This window comes from Dromiciops gliroides, chromosome 4 (assembly GCF_019393635.1).
Source record: "Dromiciops gliroides isolate mDroGli1 chromosome 4, mDroGli1.pri, whole genome shotgun sequence".
Taxonomy (NCBI): domain Eukaryota; kingdom Metazoa; phylum Chordata; class Mammalia; order Microbiotheria; family Microbiotheriidae; genus Dromiciops; species Dromiciops gliroides.
Window position 1 is genome coordinate 113,669,872 of NC_057864.1, and position 27,983 is coordinate 113,697,854.

The window sequence follows — 27,983 nt, forward strand, 5'->3', positions numbered from 1 at the left end:
TGAAAACAAAATGATGCATGACTTTAAAAACAAACATAGAATATTTAATAGAATGTTGTTAAAACATTAAATTCTCATGGGACAAATGTTTTGCCTTTCCTCTACTTTACCTGTACTTTTCCATCTCTTCACAGGAAAAAACATTGATACTGAACATGGAAATTTTAAATAGTGATAAGAGAAGCAACTATTAATAGTCCTTTGATTTCTTATGTTGTTGCTGCTGTTTCAGTGGAATTTTGATGATATTAAAGGATCAGCATGTAGGAAGTGACCAGTGTTATCTCTTATCTACCACTAGAATGATTTGGCTCTGTCTTGCTAACTTTGCAGCTTTGGAATCAGAAGGCTTGGGTTCAAATCCTGCTTCTGAGATCTCCCATCTGACTGTGGGCAAGTTACTTAACTCTTCCATCATGTCCTCAGCAACCTTTACATTGCAAATGAATCGTTGATCTGCTTCTAGAATGGAGTTTCCGCATGAGAAGATTTCCACATCACAAAGCAGGAGCAAAAAAAAAAAATCTTCATATGCTACTCATAACAAAAATAAGCACTTATTTTAATGATAGGTGTTGACAGAACTTTTAAAAAAATGCAATGAATCAAAATACGTATTAATTAAGCACTTACTTTGTGCCAAGTATTAGCTTGAGAACACTAATAGAAATGGAGCCTTCCTCTTCTTTCAGGAAGCTTACACGCTCTTTAATTTGAGGAGACAGCACTCATAGCAAAGTTCAGCTGGCGGAGAGATGCAAAGGGAATCTTACTGGTGTAGCATCAGATTAAATAGTAAGGTTTAGGATTCAAATGAAATGACTAGGTTGATTTATGGGAAAATTAGAGTGTTTGAAGGAGTGTCAATATGTATGTTGAAATCTCCTAGTATGAAGGCAGGAGTTAGGGAGGAGAGAAAGACTGAGCTATGAACTAAATTAATGGAAGAAAGAAGTGGAGTATCCTCAAGGTTGGTGAGAATAGCTGCCAAAATCTTGTTTGAGTTGTAAATAGGGATTAAGTGAACCTCAAAGAGGAAGGGTTACTGAGTGATGGCGGTAGAGGGAGAGTCTGGAAGGTGTTGGGAGCAAGGGATATTCTACCTTTCCTACTCTGAACTGTGGGTCGGGGGTAGGAGTGAAGATTTCACCAGGAGACTGGCAAAGAAAAAGGTTTAAGATGAAAACAAGTTTGTTGCCTATGGAGCAGGCATTGCAGAGAGCACAGTAGGAGTGGGCAGTTTTAGGATGGGATGTTGTGGGGGTTGGATTGAGGGGAGTGGGTTGTGGGCACTTAGGGATAGAGGGTTTGAATAATGATATCTGGGGTTCAGAATCACTGAGTGCGAAGGGTCTTACAGGATAGAAGTATGTTAGTCATTGAGGAATGAGTTCAGGTAGATCATCAGTATCCCTCAGAATTTGACTTCAAGATAGAACCTTCACAGGGCATCAAACAGCAGTGTGTAGCTGGAAGATGGAGGTGGTAATCATGTAGGGGTACACTTAGGCAGGTTACTAGTGGAGAGAACTCAGTGGAATGATGCTTCTTACCCAGGTAGGCTATCAGACCAGGTCTAGAGAGGTATGGAAGGAGTGCCATGTTTTCTTCTCCCCAGGAAGGCAGGTCAAGTCATCATGATAGGGGAGTGCTAGAGGGAGCGTGAGGGAATGGTGTTTTCTCCCTTGGTCAGCAAGCCATAGTGTTTAAGAAGTAGCATTAGAACCAAGAATCTTTTGGATATTTATTCTACTTGATCTTTTAGCAGTCAGTGTAGTTTCTTTTCCTTTATTTTTTAATAAATGATTTTATCCAAAAATCTCATCATAAGTAGACAAAGCAATACTACTGTTACAATTGGTTAACATCTATAGAGTGCCTTAAGGTTTGCAAAATGCTTTACAAATATTTGATCCTCACACCAGCCCTATTGGGGAGGTGCTATTGTTATCTTCACTTTACAGATGAGGAAACAGAAAAACAGATTAAATGGCTTGTTCATGATTCTTCCATTGGAATGAAAACTGCCATCAGGGATTGTCCAGTTCTTCATATTTGTATTCCCAGTGCTTAGCACAGTGCCTGGCTCCTAGTAGATACTTAATGGTTGTTGGTTGGTTGTTTCCCTTATCATGAGATAAGCGGATCTTATCATGCATATGTTGTTCCCTTTGATGATGATGGTAATGATGACGAAGCTATCTGACTTTTATTTTTTAGCACTTTTTACCTTTGAGTTTACAAAGAACTTTACATATCATTTATCTCATTTGATCCTCACAACATCTCTGTGAGGTAGGGAGAACAGATGTCATTCTCATTTTACAGATTAGTAAACTGAGACTCATAAGGGTGAAGTGATTTGTCCAAGGCCATAGAGCTAGGTGCCATTTTATTTTATTTTATCATTTTTAAAAATAATAACCATTTTTCTTTCAAGTTTTGAGTTCCAAATTTTATCCTTCCTCCCCTCCCTCCTCTTCCCTTCTCTGAGGCAGTAAGCTATAGGCTGTACATGTGCAATTATGTAAAACATTACCATATTAGTCATTTTGTATAAGAAAACTTGAATAAAAGAAAAAAATGAAAGTGAAAAATAGCATTCTTCAGTCGGTGTTAAATCGATATCAGTTCTTTCTTTGGAGGTGGATAGTATGCTTTATCATCAATCCTTTGGGATTGTCTTGGATCATTGTATTGTTGAGAGTAGTTAAGTCATTCACAGTTCTTAATCAAACAGTATTGCTATCATTGTGCACAACATTCTCCTGATTCTCCTCACTTCATTATACATCAGTTCATACAAGTCTCTCCAGGCCTTTCTGAAATCATCCTGTTTGTCATTTCTTATAGCACAATAATATTCCATTATAATAATATGCCACTGCTTGTTTAGCCATTCCCCAATTGATGGGCATCCCTTTGATTTCTGATTCTTTTTTTTTTGTTTGTTTTTAGACTTTTATTTTTCCAAATTACATGTAAAAGCAAATTTTGACATCAATTTTTAAAAAAAACTTTGTGTTCCAACTTCTCTTCCTCCCTCTCCTCCCACCCCCACCCCAAGAACTCAAACAATTCAACATAAATTATACATGAATAGTCTTGGCAAACAATTCTACTTTATTTAGGTTGTGAGAGAAAACAGATAAAAACAAAACTTCAGATTAAGGAATTGTCAAAAAAAAAATGTGTTTCAGTCTGTTTTCAGATACCATCAGTTCTTTCTCTGTAGATGGACTGTAATTTTCCAAAGTTCTTCAGAGTTATATTGGATCATTGCCTTACTTGAAAATAACCACGTGCTTCTCAGCAGATCATCTTACACTAATGCTGTTATTTTGTTTACAGTACATTTATCTCTGCTTTAGTTCATGCGGGTCTTTCCAGGTTTTTCTGATAGCTTCCTGTTCATCATAATTTTCATATAGTACCTTGAACTTGACAGAGAATTTTCTTCACAATAGCCCAGCAGAGTAGGTACCATACATTTTGACATTGTAGTCAATCATCATAACTATTTCCCTCCATCCCATTCCATTCCAATGATATTTATTCTATTGTCTATCTTATTTTGCTCTAATCCTCCTCAAAAGTGTTTTGCTACTGACTGCCCCCTCCCCTGCTCTACCCTCCCCTCATTCACCCTTCCCTCCTTATCCTTTTTCCCTCCTACTTTCCTGTAGAGTAAAATAGATTACTCTTCCCATTTGGGTGTGTGTGATATTCCTTCCTTGAGCCCTGTTTTCTAAATTTTTGTTTCTCAACTCTCCCTATGAAATCAAGCAATTCAATATATGTCATACATGTGGTGTTATGCAGAACATCTTCACCTTCCTTGAAAGTGTTTTGCTTTTTACAGCTCCCTCCCCCAAACTTTCCCTCCCTCCTTCCCCTCTTCTCCCGCCCCCCCCCCCATCTCCTTCTCCTCCCACTTTTCCTCAGGGCAGAAATATATTACTATACCCGCTTGAGTATGTATGTTATTCCCTCTTTGAGCCAATTCTGATGATAGCGAGGTTCACTCACTCCCCCTCTCCTTCCCCCTTTTACCCTTCCCTCTATAAACTTTTTTCTTGTTTCCTTCATGTGAGCTACCTCTACCCATTCCTCCTCTCCCCTCCCCCATCCCCCAGTCTATTCCTCCTACCCCTCACCCCTTTTTTAAAGATGTCATCATGGGTTAGCTAGGTGGCACAAAGCACCAACCCTGGGCCCAGGAGGCCCAGAGCCCAAATCTGGTCCCAGACACTAGACAACCCACCCTGTTTACTCCACAAAGAACAAGGATACACAAAAAATAAATGCTTTACAAATACCATCCCTTCATATTCAGTTCAGACCTGTGTCCTCTGTGAATTCCTTGCTAAAAAAGTTCTTATGAGTTGGAAGTATTATTTTCTCATGTACGACTGTAAACAGTTTAACCTTTTAATGTCCCTTGTGATTTCTTTTCCCTGTTTACCTTTTTATGATTCTCCAGGGTCTTGTGTTTGAAAGTCAAATTTTCTATTCAGTTCAGGTCTTTTCATCAAAAATGCCTGAAAGTCCTCTTTTTTTATTGAAGTCCCAGTTTTTCCTCTGAAAAATTATAATCAGTTTTGCTGGGTATGTGATTTTTGGCTGTAGTCCCAGTTCCTTTGCCCTCTGAAATATCATATTCCATGCCCTCCGGTCCTTTAGTGTAGAAGCTTCTAGATCTTGCTTTATCCTTATTGGAGCTCCACAGTATTTGACTTCCTTTTTTCTAGCTGCTTGCAATATTTTCTCCTTCACCTGGGAGTTCTGGAATTTGGCTGTAATATTCCTGGAGGATTTCCTTTTGGGAACTCTTTCAGGAGGTGATTGGTGGATTCTTTCAATTTATATTTTAGCTTCTGCTTCTAGAATATCAGGGCAATTTTCCCTCACAATCTCTTGGAGGATAGTGTCTAAGATCTTGTTTTGGTCATGGTTTTCAGGTAGTCCAATGATTTTCAAATTATCTCTTGGATTCATTTTATAGGTCAGCTGTTTTTCCAAGGAGATATTTCACATTGCCCTCTATTTTTTTCATTCAATTAGATTTGCTTTACCGTGTCTTGGTTTCTCATAAGGTCACTAGCTTCCATTTGTTCAATCCTAATTCTTAGGCAATTATTTTCATCAGACAGTTTTTTAATCTCCTTTTCCATTTGGCTTTTCAAACTGTTGACTTTTTTCTCATGACTCTCCTGCATCGCTCTCATTTCTCTTTCCATTCTTTCTTCCCTCTCTCTACATCTTCCTTCTATCTCTCCTACTTTCTCTTCAAAGTCCCTTTTGAGAGCTTCCATGACCTGAGACCAGTTCATATTTTTCTTGGAAGCCTTGGATGTAGGGGCCCTGCGCTTGATTTCCTCATCTGAGGCTGCACCTTGATCTTCCTTGTTGCTGAAGAAGCTTTCTATAGTTCTGAACTTTCTTTGCTTGCTCATCTTTTACTTGATTTTAAACTCTCCACTGGGGTGGGCAGCGGCTGCTTCTTGGCTCCACTTCTGTTCCCAGCTTCTGAGGGTCCCAGGTGTTTTGGTTTGAGGGAGGGCAGGTTTTAACTCTTGCCTAGCTTGTTCTCTGGTCTGAAGATAACCTCAAGCCTACTTACTGAACAACCAACCAGCAAAGCTTTCTGTGGTTCTTAGCTGTGATGAGCCTACGCCCCTCCCCCACCTGGGCCTCCCACCACTCAGGATTTCTTCCTGGTTCCCCACTGGGGTGGGACAGCCAAATTCCTCCCTAGGTCTTGCTGGTACCCCTGCAGTTTCCCCTCTGTCCAGCTGATCAGCTCTCTCACCCGACCACATGCTCAGTTCTAGAAGACACTGGTGCTGTAGCTGATTCAGAGGCTCCGGGGTAAATTCCTCCAGCAGCAGCATGCCTGGTGTGTCTGTCGGAGTCATTGCTGGGTTGGACTTTACTCATAGCCCAGCACGGCCCCCTGACATCTATCTCTAACTGAAGAATAATCTCAGCCCATATTTGAGTGTGTTTTTCTGCTCCAGGGCTTCTTTTATTGCTGTTTTTGGGGTGATTGTGTCAGGAGCTCTGTACGTCTACTGTCTTTCCTCCACCATCTTGGCTCCGCCCTCTGATTTCCAATTCTTAGCTGCTAGGTGGCATTTTACAAAGGCATACATCTGTCTCTTGCCTCCTCTATCCCTCATGTCCTCTTTTGTTGAGAATACCTCTCATTCTTAGTGTGACTGCCAGAATTAAGTTTTGGAGTCAGATATAGAGGACTGTAAGCTGCTGCAAACAGGGAGGCATTAAATTTGTTGCTCCACTGCAGAACCTTTATTGTAAACCAATATCCATCAAACTTTCTAAACTTGTGATTTTTATTACTATTTCAGGGAGATTTGATGAAACAGTGATTGAAGAGAGAAGACAGTGTGCTGAAGATCTCTTACAGTTCTCTGCCAATATCCCAGCTCTTTATTCTAGTAAACATCTTGAAGATTTTTTCAAGGTCTGTTATAACTTTTGCATTTATTAAACACTTTTATTGTTTCCTAATGTATCCAAAACATTTTAAAACTTGAAAGTTAACACTTTCCAGCTTTTAATTTCTTTTTCTTTTTTCAAGCTGTGTGACCAGAGGCAAGACATTTAAGTTTTCAGTGCTCTAGGCAACTCTGTAAGTTGCAGAAAAGGTACCAACTTGACTTGTTAAAAGGAACTTCCTTACCAGGTGGTCTCTATAACAGTGAAATCCTAAGCCTATTCCTATTCTTTTTGAATTTCATTGCTTATTTTTGAATTTGAAATTAACAATATTCAAAGTAGATGCTTAGCAGTTATTGAGGAACCATAGAACTTTTTATAGCTCTGGTCTGACCTCCCTCATAACTGAAACCATCTTAATGCATTTTAGCTGCTTCATTATTTTAACATTTAATTTATCTCGTAACTGTTATGTATGTGTATGTGTGTATATTTTCCCTGAAAAAATATGTATCTTTTGTGGGTAAGAAGCACTGCAAGGCCATGGGCAGGCTTATCAAAGTTTGCTTCAATAGTATTGTTATTCAAGAAAAGAATGGTTATTCTTGTATTTTCAAAGATGGAAGATATGTGAAAATATGTTAACTTAATTAGCTATAAGAGCTTTTAAGTGCCTTGACATAAAATGCCTTGAATTTGTTTTAAAGCATGTTGATATACAAGGTACCCCAAAAGTTTTAAGGCAGTTTTAACCTTTATTAGCTTTAAACTTCTCTGAGACTTTTGGGACATCCTGTATCAATTGCGAATCTTCTTCTTGACAATCTTACTTCTCATGACATTGTTTTATATTTCTGTACTCGAGTGAATCCATAATCTCATTGATATTGGAAATTCTTTCCAATAATGCAGATTACTACCATCCATAACTGTGGCACTTATGTTCATGTTCTTCCGTAAGTTTACCACAAGGAAGCTACCCAGTGTACTGGAGGTCCTTTTCAATTTCTTCTGACATCTTCAAGTCTCAGTGGATATCTGGTTGGCTGCTTGTCATGCCTTAACCTCACCTCATGACTAGCCCAACTTCTCTTCCTGCCATGTGATGCTTTGATAACATATTTTACTCTGGTTTTTCAGAGTTCCTGATTGGTTATATGCTGCAGCCTGCTTATACACACCATGTGACCCTCTATTTCTCTCATTGTGATTTAAAAAAAAAATTGTTGGATAGTTTCATATTCCATACCTCAGTGCCATATGGTGACACTAGTAGAACGCTAAATGAATGGAAAAGCATTTATTAAGTGTTGACTGTGTGTCAGGCACTATGCTATGTACAGGGGATATAACATAAGCAAGGAAGATACTCCCTGTCCTCAAGAAGCTTACATCCTAATAAGGGAAGACAATATATATATAAAAATAATGAAATGGGAGATATATATATAAATAATGAAATGGGGGCCAGGGAGTAGTGATTGGGACAGCAAAGTCAAAGGGATGGTAATTGAGTCATAGGACAATTGATTGCCACGCCATTTCCAAGAATGGTTGTTGATTTGTTTGCTATTCTTAAAGCTAGAATTGGAAAGTAGAATGGAAGGGGTTGGTGGAGGTTGGTGTTAAAAAAGATAGATTTCTGCTTTCTGTGAAGCTTCCGGTCAAATCCAGTTTGTTCTTCTCTCCCTTTGTAACTTTGTAATTCTCTGTCTTTGTTGGCCCTTAGAGACGTACTAGTGGACAGGCTCTATAGGTTGTCCATTCAAATGCACGATATAAACGGGGCAGTAGACATTCTTCATTTGCTTGGTCTTTTTTGTGTGGCTAGTCAGGCTAGTCTTTTTAGTCATTACAGATCTCTTCCAGGAATCTCTGAAATATTCTGGCACTAGATAAAATCACTAGACTGTCAAATGCATTGGAGGACATTTCTGGGGATCAGTCCTCATGATCACCCACAGAGGATTCTTCTTGAACTTGAAGAAGGCAAAAGCCTTGAATCTCTTCCATCACAGTAGGGGACCCTTTTGACAAGTATATCTCTCACTTTCTTATGTCTCATCTAAGGTTTATCATTGGTTTTGTTGAAGAAGGTTATTACTACTAATAATAATTATGGCAAACATTTATATAGTACCAGGCCTTGTGCTAGGTGCTTTACAATTATTATTTCACTTAATCCTCATGATAGCCTCATGAAGTAGGTACTAGTATTATCACCATTTCACAGATGGGGAAACTGAGGCAGACAAATTACATGACTTCTCCAGGGTCACATGGCTAATAAGTGTCTGAGGCTGGATTTGAACTTAGGTATTCCCGACTCCAGGTCTGGTGCTCTGTCCACTCCAGCCATATGAAGACTTCCCCCAGGAGAATGGGCAGATGAGAACAGTTTCTTCCAATGGCTCTGAAGGCATCTGAAGCAGGTACCATGGAATACTTAGAACTTGGATGACACCAAGGCCATCCACTGCATCTGAGGCCATTGCTGGCTGTCTTGACTTGTCTCGCACTGCACTTCTGTGACTTTGGAAGAGAGAGGGAGACTAACAACTTTGTGCAGCTCTGTTTCCCTTAAATCCAGTTTACTTGCTAGTCAAGACATTACCCCGTGATGTCATTGGTCCTCTTTGAAAATGAAGGATGAATAACAACAGTTTCTAAGACAAGATGGCTCAGTAAAAAGCACATTGGATGGGGAGTCAGGAGGCCTTAATACAAATCTTGACTCTGGCATTTATTACTAGTTATGTGTAACTTTGGAAAAATCATTTTACCTCCTTGAGCATCAGTTTTCTCATCTATAAAAAATGAGGGATTTGCATTAGATTACTTTTATCTCTCAGCTCTAACATATAAGTTATAATTGTTTCCTGTTCAAATATTTAAAAATGTTTTGGTCCTGGAGATACATTGATTATTTCATAAAATAGTACTTAGATATAAGCCAAGGTCTTTGTAACTCTAATTTTACATGAACATCAAAGTCACATTGTCTTAGTTGTTTCTTGATAAATGAACAAAAACATTCCAATTTGGTTCCCAAAAGACCCAGCTAAGGACATGGAAAAAATAAAGATTTTTAGCCTATGTTTCAGCCCTCTTCAAAATGTAAAATAGTATGGAAACTTCTGATTGGCAAAAGAGAGTCAACGAGTCAACACATGTTTATTATATACCGGGTATAGTGCTAAAGCAAGAAATGGGGATACAAAGGAAGGCAAAAATAGTCCTCAGGGGGCTTATATTCTTTTTCTTTTCCTGTATGTTTTCATAACAGTTTATAGAGTTGTATAAAATGTGTCATTGGTATTTTAATTTTCCTTTGTATTAAATAACTTTTCAGACCTGCTTAGAGTACACAGTCAGTGAGCAGCATTCTGTAGTAACTTAGGATAGATAAGTAACTCCTTTAGGGAATATTGCCATCCTTAGAATTCTTTCTTTCTTTCTTTCTTTTGCAGGGCACTGAGGGTTAAGTGACTTGCCCAGGGTCACACAGCTAGTAAGTGTCAAGTGTCTGAGCCAGATTTGAACTCAGGTCCTCTTGAATCCAGTGCTTTATCCACTGTGCTACCTACCTGCCCCCTTTTTTCCTTTTTTCAAGAGTAATTTTTCATTTCTGTGATTCTATAGTTGACAAATGCCAACATCATTAAATGCCTCCCTGACTTATTCCCACAATCCTGAATTTAAAACAGAAATGAAAAGTTCCATTGACTCAAAGAACATATTCAAGGAAACCAAATTTACATATTGGCAGTGTCTGAAAACTCATTCTGCATATTGAGTCCATATCGGTTAGCTTGCTTTATCATTAGTTTTATGGAGTCATGATTGGTCATTGCATTTTTCAAAATTCTTAAGTCATTCAGTATTATTTCTCTTTAGAACATTGTATAAATTGTATTCCTGTTTTTGCTCCATTCATGGATACATTCATACAAGTATTCCCATGTTTCTTCAAATTAATCCCTTTTATAATTTCTTAAGGCACAGTAATATTCCCTAGTTGATTCTCCTGTTAGTTTTCAGTTCTTTTTTAGAACATAAAGTGCTGCTATAAATATTTTTGCATATTGGGTCCTTTCCCTTTGTTTTTCTCTTTAGGGGTATGGTTCTAGTAGGGATATCACTGGGTCAAAGGTTATGCACTGTTTAGTGTCTTTAAAGGTATAGTTCCAAATTGCTTTCTACAAATGACTGGACTATTTCACACCTTTACCAACAGTCCATTTGTCTCCTGTCTTACCCCATTGCCCCTGCAGCAATTGTCAGTTTCTTTTCAGCTTTGCCATTGTTATGGGTGTGAAATAGAGCCTCAGAGTTGTTTTAGTATGCATTTCTCTTATTATTAGTGATTTGAAACATTTTTTTCATATTGTTTGTAAGCTTTCATTTCTTCATTTGAGAATAACCTGGTTATTATATCTGTTGACCATTTATCTGTTGGCGAATGGCTCTTGCATATTTAAATTAGTTCTCTATGTATCTTGGATATCAGACCTTTCTCAAAGAAACAAAATACAAAGGTTTTTTCTAGTACGTGGTTTCCCTTCTAATTTTATATTTGCTTTTATTCTTAACTTAACAAATATCAAATAGAATGGGCATTTGCATGTATATAGTAGAACAGAAAAAAGAAGATTATCCATGACACTGGTAGTCTCTATTATGTACCATTTGCTTTTCTTTTTAAGTGTATAATAAGATCAACCAGTAATTTTCAAAACTGTCTCTCCCCTAAAAAAAAGGTGCCTGCCTCAGTGATTGTTTTTTTTTTTTAAATAAACATTTTTATTTAACGTTTTAAGTTCCAAAATGTCTTGTCTCTATTCCTTTCACCTTTGGAGCAACAAACCATAAATCCTCCCATTGTGGGCAACCCCCCTCTTACCTTCTCAGAAAAACAAAGCTTTTTCACAAATATATATAGTTCAAATAGTGCCTCTTGGGAGAGACATACCTCTCAGCAGGGGTTCCAATGACAGTGAGTCTAAGATTGGAGCCCAAACTGGAAGCAAAGAAATGTATTAACATGTTAAGGAAGACTACCAACAGCAACTTCTGTTTCCTACAAATACATTTAGTTTTTGTAACTTTTCAGGCCCACTTACACAGCCAATCAGCTACATTCTCCAGCAATTTAGGATAGATAAATAATAACTTTCCTGGGGCTGGGGGTAGATAAAGGGATAATAATTCAAGGGAGAAAAAGGAACTTTTGCAGGAATATTTGCTATGCAGCTGGCAGGATTTGTTATCGAAATGAAAAGACATTTCCTCTTCAAAGCAGGAGACAAGGGGAAGGGACCAAATACTTTTAAAAATGTGAAAGAAGTCCTTTTTAACAGGTAACCATTTAGACAAGATTTCAAGAGTCTCCTGTTCCAGGACATCAAGTAGTTGTTACAGCAGTGAATGAAACTATCTGCTTTGCATTCTTTGTTACATGTTATTTCTTTTTACTTTCCACTAGTAGGTCACCAAGTGCTTTTGGTATTTCTACATGAAGATGTTGCAAAATAATTGTGGTTCCACCCCCCCACCCCCCAAGTAAAACAAATTCCTTCATTGGCTGTGTCTGAAAACATAGATCTCCTTCTACATCTTGAATTTACCACTTCTCTATCAAGAATTTTTTCCCCTTTGCTTTTACTTGTATCAATTTTGTGCAGAAGTTTATTTTTAGGGGGCAGCTAGGTGGCGCAGTGGATAGAGCACTGGCCCTGGAGTCAGGAGTACCTGAGTTCAAATCCGGCCTCAGACACTTAACACTTACTAGCTGTGTGACTCTGGGCAAGTCACTTGACCCCAATCGCCTCACTTAAAAAAAAAAAAAAAGAAGTTTATTTTTATATGATCAAAATTGCCCACTTTATCTTCTGTGATCCTTTCTATCCTTTGTTACGTCAAGAACTCTTCCCTTATTCAGTTTGTTGATGATGTGGCCTTTCATATTGAGATCATCTATAGATTGTCAAAGGTAGTGTGAGATGTTGGTATTCATCTAATTTCTGATGGCTTGTTTCTAGTCTTCCCATCTCATTGTTGTTGACCATGGTTCCTTATTTGGTTAAACAAAGACGCTTTTGCTAAAACTGTAAAACACTGTCCCATGATAGAAGCAGTTCCTGAGTCTGTTAAAAGCATTTCAGGATGGTAAAAAGTCTCTGGCAGTGAGTTTAAAATCAGCTCACAAGGAAGTTCCCTGGCACCTTGAGCTTTGCCCTACAATTTTCACATCATTTGACCTGGGGACAGAGTTAATCCCCAACTGGCTCAAATCTGTTCCACTGCTTCCTTGCTTACAACAGTCCCAGTTGGTATTGTGGAAGTATGGAAGATTAATTTATGTTTCCCCAGGTCTGCCAGTGTCCTGACCCACAACACTGAACATGTCCTTTCTCCTTTAGTTGGGAGTTTTGGGGTTTTTTGAATCCTATATTACTCTGTTTATTTCTCTATCTTCTATGTATGCTCTATTGCACTGCTCATTTTTTCTATTTTTTTAAACCACCATCAAATGGTTTTGATGGTTACTTCTTTGTAGTATCATTTGATATTTGGTACCACTAGGTCCCCTTATTCCCCACTTTTTTCTTGACCTTTTGTTCTTCCAGATTAATTTTTTAATTTTTTTCTAGCTCCATAAAGTAATCCTTTGAAGGAAAAAAATATTTTGGTACTTTGGTCAGCATCATACTGAATTAGTAAATTAATTTAGGTAATATTGTAATTTTTATTTTACTTCATTCATTCAGTAGAGAATTAAAAAAAAAGCCCTCTGGTCTTCAGATCCCTTTATAACCTAATCTCCTTTTACCTTTCTAGTCTTCTTATGCCTTGCCACTTAACTCTTCTCTAGTGACACTGGCCTTTTCACTGTTCCACGAAAAAGAAATTCCTATCTTGGCTCTGGACGTTGTCTTTGGCTGGAAGATTCCTTCTTCATCTCCATTTTCCTTCTTCCCTGGCTTCCTTAAAGTCTTAACTAGAATCCCATCTTTCACAGGAAGCCTTTCACCCCAACCCCCATTTTACTAGACCTTTAGGGGTTTTTTTTCCAAATTACACATAAAGATAGTTTTCAACATTCACTTTTGTAAGATTTTGAGTTCCAAATTTTTCTCCCACTCTCCCTTCCCTCCCCTCTTCTGAAGCCTTCTAGCAATTTGACATAAGTTATACATTACAGTCATGTTAAACATATTTCCACATTAGTCATGTTGTAAGAGAAGAGTTAAAACAAAAGGAAAAAAAAACCAAAAAGAAGGAACTACAGCAACAACAAAAATGAAAATAGTATGCTTCAATCTGCATTTAGACTCCATAGTTCTTTTTTCTGTATGTGGAGAGCATTTTCCTTTGTGAGTCTTTTGGCATTGTCTTGGATCATTGTATTGCTGAAAAGAGCTAAGTCTATCACAGTTGATCATCACACGATGTTGTTGATATTTTGTACAATGTTCTCTTGGTTCTGATCATTTCACTCAGCATCAATTCATGTAAGTCTTTCCAGGTTTTTCTGAAATTTGCCTGCTTATCACTTACAGGAAGCCTTTCTCAAACCTTAATTCAGGTGTCTTCTCTTTGTTAATTATTTCCTGTTTATCCTGCATATGGCTTGTTTTTGCATATATGTTTGCTTGTCTCTCCCATTAGACTTTGAGCTCCTTGAGGTTGGAATTGTCTTTGCCTCTTCTGTATCAATAGCATTTAGCTCCGTGTCTGGCACATAATAGGTGCTTAATAAATGTTTATTGACTGACTAAACGAAAAGAATTCTTCTAGGTTGATGACATTTAAAATTAATTATTTAAAAATTTCTATTTATTTCTTTTGTTTATGTTACCATGATTTCCAAATATATTCCTTCCCTCTCTCTCACCCAGTAAACTATCTCTTATAACAAAGAGTTAGAAAAGGGGAAAAATCCTTTCAGTATAACTAATATAAAAACTGAGTTTAACTGTATGTTCATAGTCCTACACTCATATTTCCCTAACCATATAAACAAAGGAGGGGGAGGTGCATTTCCTCATCTATTTTTTAGGCTGAGGTTGGCCATCATAATTACACGGCATTCATTTTAATTTTTCAATTTACAAAGTCTGAGCATAGTTTTTGCTTTTAAAAACTGAAACAGTTCTAATAGCTTAAAACAAGCACTAAGACTTTTTGGGATATTCTGCATAACTGCATTCTTTTCAGTATCCATATTAATTGTTTTATAAGAAGCTATAATATCCTATTATATTGATGTACAACAGTTTGTTTAGCCATTCCCCATTTGATGGGCATCTACTTAGTTTCCAGTTCCTACTACAAGAAGTGCTGCTATAAATATTTTGTTATATATGGGACCTTTCTATCTTTGATTTACTTAGAGTATATGCCTAAGAGTAGGATTCCTGGGTCAAAAAGATATGGACATTTTTGTATTTATATATGTATATATGTGTATATGCATATATACATATTTTTGTTACATATATACAGAGACATATGTGTATGTATATGCATAATCCCAAGTTGCTTTGTAAAATTGTTTGAACAATTCACACCTCTGTCAACAATATATTAGTTTGTTCTTAGGATTAGAACTCACAGATGATTTGTTATGATAAATTTTTTTCAACAGGCTTGGTTTCCTGGATAAATACATATTATCGTAGATTTTCCTTTCCCATTTCTACCCATATGGTTGTTTGTGGTTTTTGTTCAGTCATTTCAATTGTGTCTGACTTTTCATGACTCCATTTGGGATTTTCTTGGCAAAGATACTAGAGTGGTTTGCTATTTCCTTCTTCAGCTCATTTTACAGATGAAGAACTGAGGAAAACAGGGTTAAGTGACTTGCCCAGGGTCACACAGCTAGTAAGTGTCTCAGGCCAGATTTGAACTCAGGAAGATGAATCTTTCTCACTCTAGACCTGGCATTCTATCCATTGGGCCACTTAGCTGGCTCTCTCACATGCTTGTTAAAAAAAAGTAAGCTATACATTGTTATGAAATATGTTATATTTTGAATTTTAAAAAGAAATTTACCAAACTTATTATTCTCTAGACTTTTAGTATTTTTGTTCTTGTATCACAGCTGTGGCTGCCATCATTTATTTTTTACTAATTTGCTATTACATTTAACTGATTGACCTGGAATATAAAATGACTATATGTTCTTTTCAGGGTGGAGAAGTTCATGATGGTTCTGAATTGATTGGCCCTGCTGAACCTTACACAGATTCCCTCATTGACAGTTTTTCTGACTGCAGTAGTGAAGGTTAGTAGATGCCTTTTCAGAAATATTGTGGTTTTGAGAAATTTGTAAATTTAGTGTGTGACCTTGCAAAGAGAAGCTGAATTCAGGGATTTAAGAGTATTTGATGTCATAAATGCCTCATCATTTCTAATTTTCATAAAGATTTTCCTCAAGTGATATGTAGCATTGCTCTTTTAGACTTTGGAAAATCATAGTTTTACAACTGGTCTAAAAGAAAATTTTCTCTCTAGTAATAGTAATAGATAATATTTATATAGAGCATAGTATGTGCCAGGCACTATGCTACATGCTTTATGATTATTGTCTTATTTGATCCGTACCACACCTTGGGAGGTAGGTGCTATTGTTATTCCCATTTTACAAATGAGAAAACTGAGGCAAAGGTTAAGTGACTTGCCCAGGATCACACAGCTGGTAGGTGTCTGAGGCTGAATTAGAACTCAGGTTCTGCATGTTCCTTAGGTTCATAAATGTGAGAAGCTTTTGTTTGGTAACTGGACCAAAGTTACAAAAAATGGATTTGAGACCTGATTTTTGACTCCTAGTCAAAGTATCTTTGGGAAATTTACTTAACCTTTCTGAGCCTCAATTTCCTTAATTGTAAAATAAACTTAATACCTTGTTGTAAAATAGGGTTAATACTGTTCCTAAAAGGATATTTTTGAGGAAAGTGCTTTGTAGACTATAGAGCCCTATATAACTGTAAGCTAATATAAAATGGCATTTTGAGTGTTTGTTTTAAGTTTGTAGACTTCATCATTTCAGATAAACTAATTGTAATAATTGTATTTTATAAAGTTTTTTGAGGGGGAGAAGGGTCTATCAATGTAGATGGTCAACTGCTCTGAAACTTAGAATCTTAGAGACTTATGTTGGGCACTGAAAAGTTAGCTTATTTGGGGTCACCTGACCATTATGCATCAGAAATGGTACTTGAACCTGGATCAACTTGCTTTTGAGGCCAGCTCTGTAGCTTCGCTTTACTTAAGAATATATAACAAGGAGCAGCTAGGTGGCGCAGTGGATAGAGCACTGGCCCTAGAGTCAGGAGGACCTGAGTTCAAATCCGGCCTCAGACACTTAACACTTACTAGCTATGACCCTGGGCAAGTCACTTAACCCCAATTGCCTCACTAAAAAAAAATATATATATATAACAAATGGAAGGATATGTAATTTCATCAGTGTAGGTAGTTGTCCAGTGAAATATTTAATAACTTTTCTGTTTCTCAATTGAAAGTGTTCAAGAGTTGCTATTACCAAAAAAAATTAGGACACTACAGTCAATTTGGTGGTGAGCCTATTTTGAAATTAACTAGGTTGCTTTTCAAACCTGATTCAACAAGTATAATTATTTGCCTACTATGTGCAAGACAATGTTGAGGGGTTGGGGACATCAAGACAAAAACAGAATGATTCCTGCCCTCAAGGATCTTATGTGATGCTGGTGAGGGTGTGACATATACACAGCTAAATAAATATAAGGCCATTTGAGTAGGGAGAGAGCACTAACCACTTGGCAGATCTGCAAAGGTTTTGAAGTAGGTGGCGTGTAAGCTAGCCTTGAATAGAAGTAAAGCAGTCTGAGATGTGGAGAGGAAGTGCATTCCACATATAGGGATAGCCTGTGTGAAGACATTGTAATTAGAGAGGTAGTACTGAGTTTGGGAAATAACATGTAGTTTGCCAGTTGAGGTTGAAAAAAGGTTTTTTCTGAATCAGGGATGTGTTTCTTTTCTTTTTTTTTTTTTGCAAGGCAATGAGGGGTTAAGTGACAGGGTCACACAGCTGGTAAGTGTCAAGTGTCTGAGGCTGGATTTGAATTCAGGGCTGGTCCTTTATCCACTGCGCCAGGGATGTGTTTCTAAGATGGAAATGTATATGTAGTAATAAATTATGAAAAGGAGAAAATTTGATCAAAATATTGAAGAAAAGAAAAAGGTTTGTTAATTCTTATAGTGCTCAAAGAGGCATTTTCCCTCCATCAGTACATATAGTTTGGTTTAAATCTTTCTAACTCCTACTTCTCTCAAATTAAATTGGGATTCATGAGGTATGAAAAAATGCATCTGGAAGTGATGTTAAATACTCTTAGGTAATGCTTTGCAGCATTCAGAGCCTTTATGAAATTTGACTAATTAATCCTCCCAAAAGATTCTCAGTTGACAAATACAAATAGAAATGTCAGGTGGCTTGCAAATTCAGTATTACAAGAGAGTGGGAAATGTCTTTTAAATATCCTGAGATTATCTGGCATAGTGGGCAAGTGAAAGATTTATTCTCAGATTCAAAGGTCTACACATTCTAGAGAAGTCAGAGGGAAAGGGCATCCAATAACAGAAGAACAGAAAAGCTACCAGTTAGCCAAGCCCCACAGGTATGCACGGCAGCAGAAGAGAATGGTACAGGAGTGAGTGCATCAAATGGAGGTGTTTTGGGTTTAGAGACAAAGCTGTCATTCTCTCTAGAGCGATTCCTACTGGGTGAAATATTATAAATGGTGTTTGGAAGGTAGATTATGATTTTTCATATTTTTGATTGAGTGTGCAGATGGATTGAGCAAGAGGAGATAAGCCAATGTATGCCTGGCTAACCTTAACATACATTCTTCTGTTTCAAGGACTCTCAGTGCCTAGTTAGAATACCAGGAAAGTAGATTACCTTTATGTTGTGCTCAGAGAATGGGTGCTTGAGGTGAATGGAGCATTATTTGTGGACATGTTTTTTCTTTTTTTCCATAAAAGTATTTTATTATTTTCCATTTACATGTAGAGATAGTTTTCAACATTTGTTTTATAAGATTTCTAGTTTCAATTTTTTCTACCTCCCTCCCCCCCTCTCCTTCCCCAACACAGCAAGCAATCTCATATAGATTATATATGTACAATCACATTAAACATATTTCTGTATTAGTCATTTGGACATGTTTTTTTTTTCTTTTTTTTTTCCTTTTTTTTTTTTTGAGGCAATTGGGGTTAAGTGACTTGCCCAAGGTCACACAGCTAGTAAGTGTTAAGTGTCTGAGGCCGGATTTGAACCCAGGTACTCCTGAATCCAGGGCCGGTGCTCTATCCACTGCGCCATCTAGCTGCCCCCTGGACATGTTTTTAAAACAGATAAACTCAATAGGCATTATTTTATTTTAAAATAAAAGTTCTCTGAGGAAAGCATACAAACTAGTGAAATCGAGGGATTTGTGCTTTCCATTTAAAAATTATCAATGGAGAAGATTTTGTAAGGTTTCTTATGGTCCCATACTTCATTAACTGGTTTAATTCTTTTACATCTTAGACCTTTGTTGTATCATTATTACTCATTATCTTGTTAGGGTATTCTTTTTTTTGTCAAACTAGTATGGATTGAAGTAGTGTGTGTATGTGTATGTGTGTGCATGTGCTTGTGTGTATGCGTATACACAAAGTAAAAGTTTTGTATGTATAACGGAATATATTTTTAGTAATCATTTGGAAGGAATTATGGACCACAAGAGGGCTTTTCCTCTTTTTCCATAAGTTCTCATATTTGATAGTTTTCTTTGTCAAAAAGTATTGAACATCTAAGCTCCTGTTTAACTTAACCAAAAGTCCATTTTGAAAGCAGAAGCTCTTAAATGAACTGATCCCCACAGTTTCTAGTGCTTCCCCTCCCCCATATATACACTGTATATATTTTATCCTTATTTTTGTTTATGTTATTTCTTCTTGGTGGAATGTAAAGTCCTTGAGGATAGGGATGTTTTTGGATTTCTCTTGGCCTCCCCAACTGTTTCTGGGACATAAAGGTAGGCATTAGGACAAATGTTGATTTTTACAGTTTAATAGGCGATCATTTAATAGGCAATACAGTTTAATAAGGACATCACTTCATAGTTTCATGGTAATCAGCTTTTAGAAATAGTCTTACATTTAAAGAATACAGAGTTACTGCTGACTCCATTTTCACAGTAGAACAAAACCCCTACCACTTGGAGAGTTCAAGGATGAGTAATTTGTGCTATTTTTAAAATTTTTGTGGGTCATTGAGGATTAAGTGACTTGCGCAGGGTCACACAGCTAGTAAGTGTCAAGTATCTGAGGCCGGATTTGAACTCAGGTCCTGCTGAATCCAGGGTCAGTGCTTTATCCATTGCGCCACCTAGCTAGCCCCTAATTTATGCTATTTTTAAAGGTATGATTCAAAGATAAATTAGTTATGTTGTCTTATTTTCCTCACCAGCCTTTGCCTTTCTGTAGAATTGAATTTAACTACAAAGTTACCTCTGTCATGTGTAGAAATTAGGCAGCTGTGGTAGGAATGAAACTTGGGAACTTGCTTCTTGACACATTTTTCCTCATCTGTTTGGTTGCTTTAAGGTTATAAGGTTGTTTTATTGTCATGCTGGCCTTGTTATCAGAGCCTTTGATGTCTGTATAATCTCATCTGTTCACTTGTGTCATTTCCTCTCTCCAATACATTACTTGACTTCCTTTGCATTTTTGGAAAGGACATTTTCCAGGTGCACACATCAAAACAAAGGCTAGGGAAAATAGATGATCACAACTGCTACACAAATGGGACTTACTCAGTTTTCCTTTGTAGCACTGTATTGAGCATACCCTGAGTGTGAATGCACTTAACTAGCTATTGGGACAGTAGAGCCTGTCTGTCTCTTTGCCCATAAATTGTGGATTAAGAACTCCCAAAGTGCCCACTGACACATTGCAATATCTGGGAAGGAACTATTACTCTGTCATATGAATTAGCCTTGAAACTGAAGATGTTTATTTCAAGGATAGTATCTTTTTAGCTTTCATGTCATTAAATAATTATGGAACTATGGGACTGGATGGGACTTTAGGAGATCATGTATTATATTTTCCTGCCTCCAAGTTGGATTGTAGTTAATTCATTCTGTTATGATGGATACCTCTGCTATTTGGAAATCTCTCTAGGGACATAAAAAGTAAAATTTTGATATTATTTTGGTTTGAAAATGAATCATATTAGTATTAAACTATTTACTTTTTAAATTATTTCAGTGCCACTTTATTTTTCTTACTTTCAAGTGGTAGTAAGAAACTGCGGTTCATTAGTTTACAAAGAAATATTATTTAGTAAGATTAAAACATGAATTATTTATTTCTATGCTTAAAGAAATTTTAAACCCAAGACCTGCTCAAGGTATTTTTTAAAATAGCAAAATATTTTAATGCTTTAAAAAAAAATAAATACTAGAAGTAAGTTGTTATATCCACTAGGTGGCACTATTAGAACTTTAAACTGACAAGTGGAATTTTTCTAGTGTCTATTGATTAGCCCTACAGAGGTATATTACTTATTCAACTTATGAAAGACAACCATAGAATGGTAGTGACTAAGTTGTGTACGAGAAACAGTTTACAGGGTTGTTTGACTGGAGTAAAAATGTGAAGGGGAGAATAGCAGAGTGTGACATTGAGTCATACTTGATAAAGATTCCTACAATTCTTGGTAAGAAATTTGAATATAATTAGTGCTTATGGATATTGTGGATTAGACATATGTAGTTGTTGTTTTCTCGTGTTCATATTTCTCTCTAACATACATTAACTGTACCAATATGGGATTGTGGAAACAGTGCTGTACTGAAAGTCCAGAGAAATGTTTTGGATCTTACTTTTGGTGCTTATTAGCAGTAAGACCAAACATGAGTTTCTTAACTTCTCTGGGTTTCGTTTTCACTTCTATAGAATGTAGATGATATCTGTAGTACTTACCTCACAGGATTTTTGTGAATGTATATAAAGTATTTTGAAAACCTCAAAACACTATATAAATGTCAGTTGTTATGATTGATTCCTATATTTTGCCTCTTTATAACCTAGGTGGCAGCATAGACCACTAAGTTAGCTTAAGTATATTTTTAAGGCATGAGGAAATGTATTAGTTTTCTTTTTTCAGATTTCAACTTAATCAGGTCTGTTTCTTAATTACATATCTTATGTTGGTAATCAACTGAGAGAATTAACTACATATGTTTTTTAGTCTTAGACATCCATTTTAAATCAGTTTTTGAGAGCTGTATTTCTAGATTTACTTGCACGTCTTCTGCATTTGATACAGCCCATACATAGTATGTAGAATTTAACACAGCAAAAAAATAATGTGTTATAAAGATTGTTCTATCCTATCGACAATCCAACTACTGCCTAGGTTTCTTGCTTTGTATATGAATCATGAGCCATTACTACAGGGAAAAGTAGAAACTCCCCTTGCCAGACTCTGGCAATAGTTGGAGCCCAGCAGGTGGTAAGTTCCTGAAGGTTATCAGCTAATACTAATACTACCATGTATTTTATGTACAGTCAATCATAGGAGACCACCTGTTGTTCCAAAGAAAACTGGTCTTTTTGACAGGTGGCCTTCAAATACAGATTCCTGATAGTTTATAGTATGAAATCTGCACTATGACAATTCACCTTTTTAGGCTGGTGCCTTTCCTTTAGAGGTGATCTCCTAGACGGATTTCACAGTACTACCTTACTCTGAGGAGTTCAAAGCACTGAAGGTGAGGGCAGATAGGTGAACTGGGATGCTAAATAAAATCCCTCATCTCTGCAGTGGCTTTTTTCATAAGTCACCTGGGGCCCTCTAATGGTCCTGAGACTCGAATCTCTGTGATTTGAACCTGGAGGCGGAACATTTTCGTAGAGGCCTTTGACATTTTCCCATGTTTCAGTTCCAAAAAGCCTTAGTTGTTTTTTTTTTTTTTTTTAACTTTCTGGTAATGGTGAAAGATGTACCTTTACTCTTCATGGTGAAGGCTAAGGACTCCTTTTAAAGTATGGTTTGACCTCTGATTGGTTTTTGCCTTCATATAAGTTGTGTTTATGTTGTACACATACAATGTATTTTGTATGTGTTCTTAGATCCATACCTGTATATCTTTGAATTTCAATTGCCTGCCTTGAGCACCTGTTATTTTTCCCCTATAATATCCTATAATTCTGGGAGATGCGCATTCTGATTCCTCAGCCTTTACTTAGAGCATCACATTATTTGCCTGCTCTGTATCTCATTTGGTAACTGTTCTCCTGCTTTAAGGGTTCTAATTTCTGTTTCCTAAAAATCTCTGAACTTTCCTTGTATACTATTTGTGTACAAATCAAATTGAAGAGTAAGATTATATTTTTTAGGAACCAATCCTAATGAATTGGAGACACTTAACAGGTGATTAGGAAAATAAAAGGTGAATGCCTATTTTTCTACTCTTAATATAATTTTTACTGCTACTAGTAATCTTTTCTGCTAGGAGCTACTCTATATACTCTAATATATAGAGTATTGGTTATGGACAGTTCTGTTTCGGATTGCATTTTATGGTCTTGAAGCATAACTTGTCCTTGTACCCAAACAAATTCTTACTGTCATCACTCATTCTTCATATCCTTTCAATACCAGACCCCAAAAATATTCCCTTTCTTTCTATAAATACCTTCCTAAACTTTTAGGTTTTCCTCCTGTGGATACTAGTTTATCCTTCTGAATAAATAAATGAAAAAAATTATTAAGCACTACCTCTGTGCTAGGCACTGTGCTAATAAGCAAATGTAAAAGTGAGACAGTACCTGCCCTCAACGGGCTCATATTCCAAAAGAGAATACAACACAGATCAAGGACTGGTGCTCAGGGAAGGGAGTTTTGGTCTGGGGAGTTAAAGGGATCATGAGTGTACCCATAAAAGGTGATCACCATGTCTTTTCCAGAAGCAAGGGTAGAATTGCTTTGATTACTGTTCCCAGAGTATTAAATGGAAAGTATATGTGTGTGTTTGAATGTGAAACGGACTAGATACTGGGACACTGACTTCAGGTGCTCACCAAGTCAGATGGCAAGCTGCCCAGGCATGGCTGGCTGGCTGAGATGTGAAAAAATTGATCAAAAAGCATTTAAGTGTTTATTATGTGTCTGGCATTGTGCTAAACTCTGGGGCTACAAAGAAATGTGAAAACAGCTCCTGTTTTCACGGAGTTCCCATCTTAATAGGGGAGATAACATAAATGACTGAAGAGGAGATAACATATAAATAACTGGGCACATAAAAGACTTACACAAAATAGATGGGAGGACATCTCAGAAGAGGAAGCATTAAGAACTGGGGATACTAGAAAGATCTGCAGAAGGTAGAATTTGAAATGAGACTAGAAGGATGTTGGGGAAACTACAAAGTGGAAGTCAGGTAAAGTTTGGACTCTCTCAACAATTAGGATTGCTCAGCCCCAGTTATAAAGTAGTGGGACGTTATTACTAATTTTGAATAGTGTAGCTTGGTGTATTAGGTTTATATAGGTACAGGTCTAATTTTTTGATATTTACTTCTAACTACCCAAGTCTGACCACTCAAAATGTTCCTTTTTCTTAACTTGCTTAGTGTTTTTAGCTTTCATTTATTTAGGAATTAGGTAGATTTTAAAAAGATATCTTCAAGCAGTCAATTTGTGTTCCTTCTCCAGCTCGTCCAGTTTGTAAAAGATGTTTCTGTTAAGTTTATTGGAGTGATCTATCTAAGGAATTTTATTCCTAACAATTGTAATAATCTGTTTTGAATCACTATGCTAGTGATGAAATGACTAAGTTTAGTGAAATGAGAGGAAATGTGACTGTATCACTAGATTTTTGTGGTCAGAAGCCAAGAAACTGAGTACACATACCTTTGTCCTATTGCACTTTGGCATTATTGTACATGTTAAAAAGGAAAATCACCCAGGGCATGAAACAGGACCATGTGATGGATGGTCTTGTAATAACAGTGACAAGACACCGGAGAGTGGACAGAAGACCTTTAACTCAACATTTCCTTTCTTTTGTGGTTTGCTTTGCAAACCAGAATATTGGATTGTTTCCCCCCCCCAACATTGTGTGTTCATTGCTTTCAATAACTGTGTCCACAGGTTATAAAATGGCACTGGCATCAGGAAATCAAATGGAAATTGATTGTAGAAGTGCTTTAAAAAACAAGTCCTTTATCTCAAGTTTTTTTCTATTCCTTAGTATAGTAGGTGGGCAATTTTTATGAGAAACTCCTTGGATTTGCATAAAATTTTGATAAGTAGTTTTTTATTGGTCTAGAGTCCAAAAAAATTAAATAGAACTAGATTTCTTTTTTTGTTTTTCTAGAGTCTTATATTATAACAAATTAATTGTTGGGCCATGGAATTCTGTTGCTTTTATTTATTTTTTACTTTTACTTTACTATTCCTTATAGAGAAAAGGCTATATGTAGGTATTTTATAAGCATTTTAAGGATCTTGTGAAAGAAAAAACTGAAGCTAAGAACATGATGTAGATATTTTGAAATGGCAAATAATGCATCTGAAATTTCAATTTAGATGCCAGGAATATACTTTTACCTTTATGGTCATTGAAAAATATTCTAAACTACTTGATATGAAGTTAGTAATTTTAGTCCACAGATATGCCAGTAACACTTTTTTTTTTCCCTTTGGCCTTTTAGTTCGAAAAGATTTGAGTGGTCTTGATGATGTGACACTTACCAGCCAATCAGAAGGAGGAGGTGAGATCTTCTTTTGTAACAGGCACATTTTATTTGACTTTTTGCAATGATATCCTCTTTTAAATCTAAATACCATAATCATTTTCTTTGCACACATTATACATTACTAAATCAAGTTCAACTTGTATGTAAAATCTGATAAAAATTTCTGCTTGCATTTACAGTTAGAATTTCCCAGAAAACTGTTGAGTAATAATTATTTCATGGCAGGACTTTTGAGGCCAGAGGCTGGCATTGTTGCCTATCTCATGACAGGCATCCCGAATTCTTGCTGGAATTTGTCCTGACTCGGTTTTTAGACTTGACAAGTGATTTCTTTTGCTGGAATGTTTTCTGATCTAAGAAATGGGAATTATATTATTATTACTACTCTGGCTACTATTAGCTAGCATTTATTTTGCATTTAAAATTTTGAATAGTGCTTTAAATATGTTATCTCATTTGATCCTCACAACTCTTTGAGGTGATTAAGCCTATTTTATAGATGAGGAAACTGTGGCAAAGAAAGGTGAACTTACCCAGAGTCCCACAACAAAGTGTCTGAGGCAGAATTTGAACTTAGGTCTTTTTAACTCTGAAGTCTAGTACTCTATCACTGTACCTAGGAATTTTTAAAAAACAGGTCTTGGAGAGGGCAGCTAGGTGGTGCAGTGGATAAAGCACTGGCCTTGAGTTCAAATCCAGCCTCAGACACGAGACACTTAACTAGCTGTGTGACCCTGGGCAAGTAACTTAACCCTCATTGCCCTGCAAAAAAAACAAAAACAAAAAACAGGTCTTGGAAATCCCTTTTTAAAAAAATAATTTAAATTTGTATCTTTAGTTTTTCTATCACTTATACTTCCCAGTGTATCCTTCTTCCCCCAACTTCCAGCAATATCTTGGGAAATCCTCTATAGCTAGATTATTTTATCCGTTCATAAAGGTATTGATACTAAATTTGTAATTCTAAATAAGTTTCAAATTTAATTTTTATTTTTGAATGCTAGATATAAAATACAATCACTTTTATTATCCTAGTGTTTTATACCAAGTTTCCTATTTCTAAGTAAAGATTAATTGCATTTTAGCATATTTATCTTAGTGAAAGTAATCTGGAATGTGGTTTGTTTTATTTCTGGAGTCACTGGATCTCTATTTTCATAAGAGAAACTTGACAAAATTCAACATTGATATAGACAGTTTGTCCTGATGATTTTTTTTTTTTTGGTGGGGCAATGGGGGTTAAGTGACTTGCCCAGGGTCACACAGCTAGTAAGTGCCAAGTGTCTGAGGCTGGATTTGAATTCAGGTACTCCTGGATCCAGGGCTGGTGCTTTATCCACTGCGCCATCTGGCTGCCCCCCTGATGATTTTTTAAAAATAATGTTGATGTATATATTTTTTCCTTGTCACTTTCATTTCCAAATATATCTTGATCCAGTGAGCCATTCCTTGCTCCATAGGAAAAGGGGGGCAAAGCTAGCACACTAAGGAAGTCTGACAGTATATGCACTGTTTCATGCCTGTGGTCCCCCTATAAAATCAGGCCCTCCCGATTTATAAAGAAAGGAACATAGTCTCATGCTTAATTTTTCCCCTACTCCATTGCTTAATTTCTAATGTAGGTGGCTAAACTGAACCTCCATAAAACCTGAATGTCAAAATGAGAATTATAGTTTGAGAGAGAGCCTCCCAAACTACATAAAACCAGTGAGGCAATTGTGAGAAATGACTTTATTATTTTAATATTCAGGCAGCATTTCTTGTGTTTTAGGCTATTCAGGCACAGAATTTTTATGACAAAGTTGTGGAAGGACAGGCAAAGAATTAAAACTCCTAATTTTTATTGCTTTATTTAGTTTACTGGATCATGTTTCCTCAGCTAAGATGGAATATGTAAGGTTATCTAAAAACATACCTGTGAAGTGCTTATTACATATATTTATTGAGGGCTATTATTGTTTATTGTAGCCCAATGTACTGAATTATGATTCTCTCTGTTTTTTTTTAATAAGAGGTTAGGAGCTTCAGGGTAAAATAAATTTTACCGTCTTCATTTTGTTCAATATCAAAGCAAGTTCAATGACTGGCCACAGCAATAGAAAGAGGGAGTGCCAATTACAGGAAGAAACTTAGGAAGTCTTAGAACTAATTTCTAGTGGTGGGCTTTGGTGAATAAAGTTACAACTCTTCTAATTGTTATGAGCTAGTATATAGAAATGGCCAGGCAGTAAGATTTCTATAACTTTGGCTGATAACTTAGTATTAACATTTCTCTACTGGTTTTGTTCATGTGCCTAGGTTTCTCCAGTGACAGCGATCTGATCTCTTTGACTGTTGATGTGGACTCCCTTGCTGAATTAGATGATGGAATGGCATCCAATCAAAATTCTCCCAGTAGAACTTTTGGTCTCAATCTTTCTCCAGAACCTTCAGCACTAGGAGCTGTTGCTTCTGATAAAGAAAGAAGCAAAACAGAGGAAGAGCGGGAAAGTCGTGGTCTCTTTGCCGGAAGCCTAAAATCCAGGCTTGGCAAAAAAGATTATTTGGAGAAGGCAGGCGAATTAATAAAGCAGGCTTTAAAGAAGGAGGAAGAGGAAGACTATGAAGCTGCTTCTACTTTTTATAAGAGAGGTGTTGATCTGCTCTTGGAAGGTGTTCAAGGTATGGTTTTATCTAATTTGTGCATTTTGTGTGTCTATATGTATATTTAAATAA

The 27,983-nt window shown here is 36.6% G+C and overlaps 1 protein-coding gene across 4 annotated transcripts in view; it reads left to right on the forward strand.

The window, feature by feature from the left end:
* Nucleotides 1-27,983, forward strand: part of RPS6KC1 (ribosomal protein S6 kinase C1) — a 203,709-nt gene that overhangs the window by 39,985 nt on the left and 135,741 nt on the right. For all 4 annotated transcript variants that reach the window (XM_044003541.1, XM_044003542.1, XM_044003540.1 and 1 more), the window contains 4 exons: nucleotides 6,372-6,487; nucleotides 15,658-15,751; nucleotides 25,224-25,283; nucleotides 27,567-27,929. In XM_044003541.1, the coding sequence (XP_043859476.1) occupies nucleotides 6,372-6,487; nucleotides 15,658-15,751; nucleotides 25,224-25,283; nucleotides 27,567-27,929 (633 nt within the window). The remainder of the gene's footprint in view (nucleotides 1-6,371; nucleotides 6,488-15,657; nucleotides 15,752-25,223; nucleotides 25,284-27,566; nucleotides 27,930-27,983) is intronic.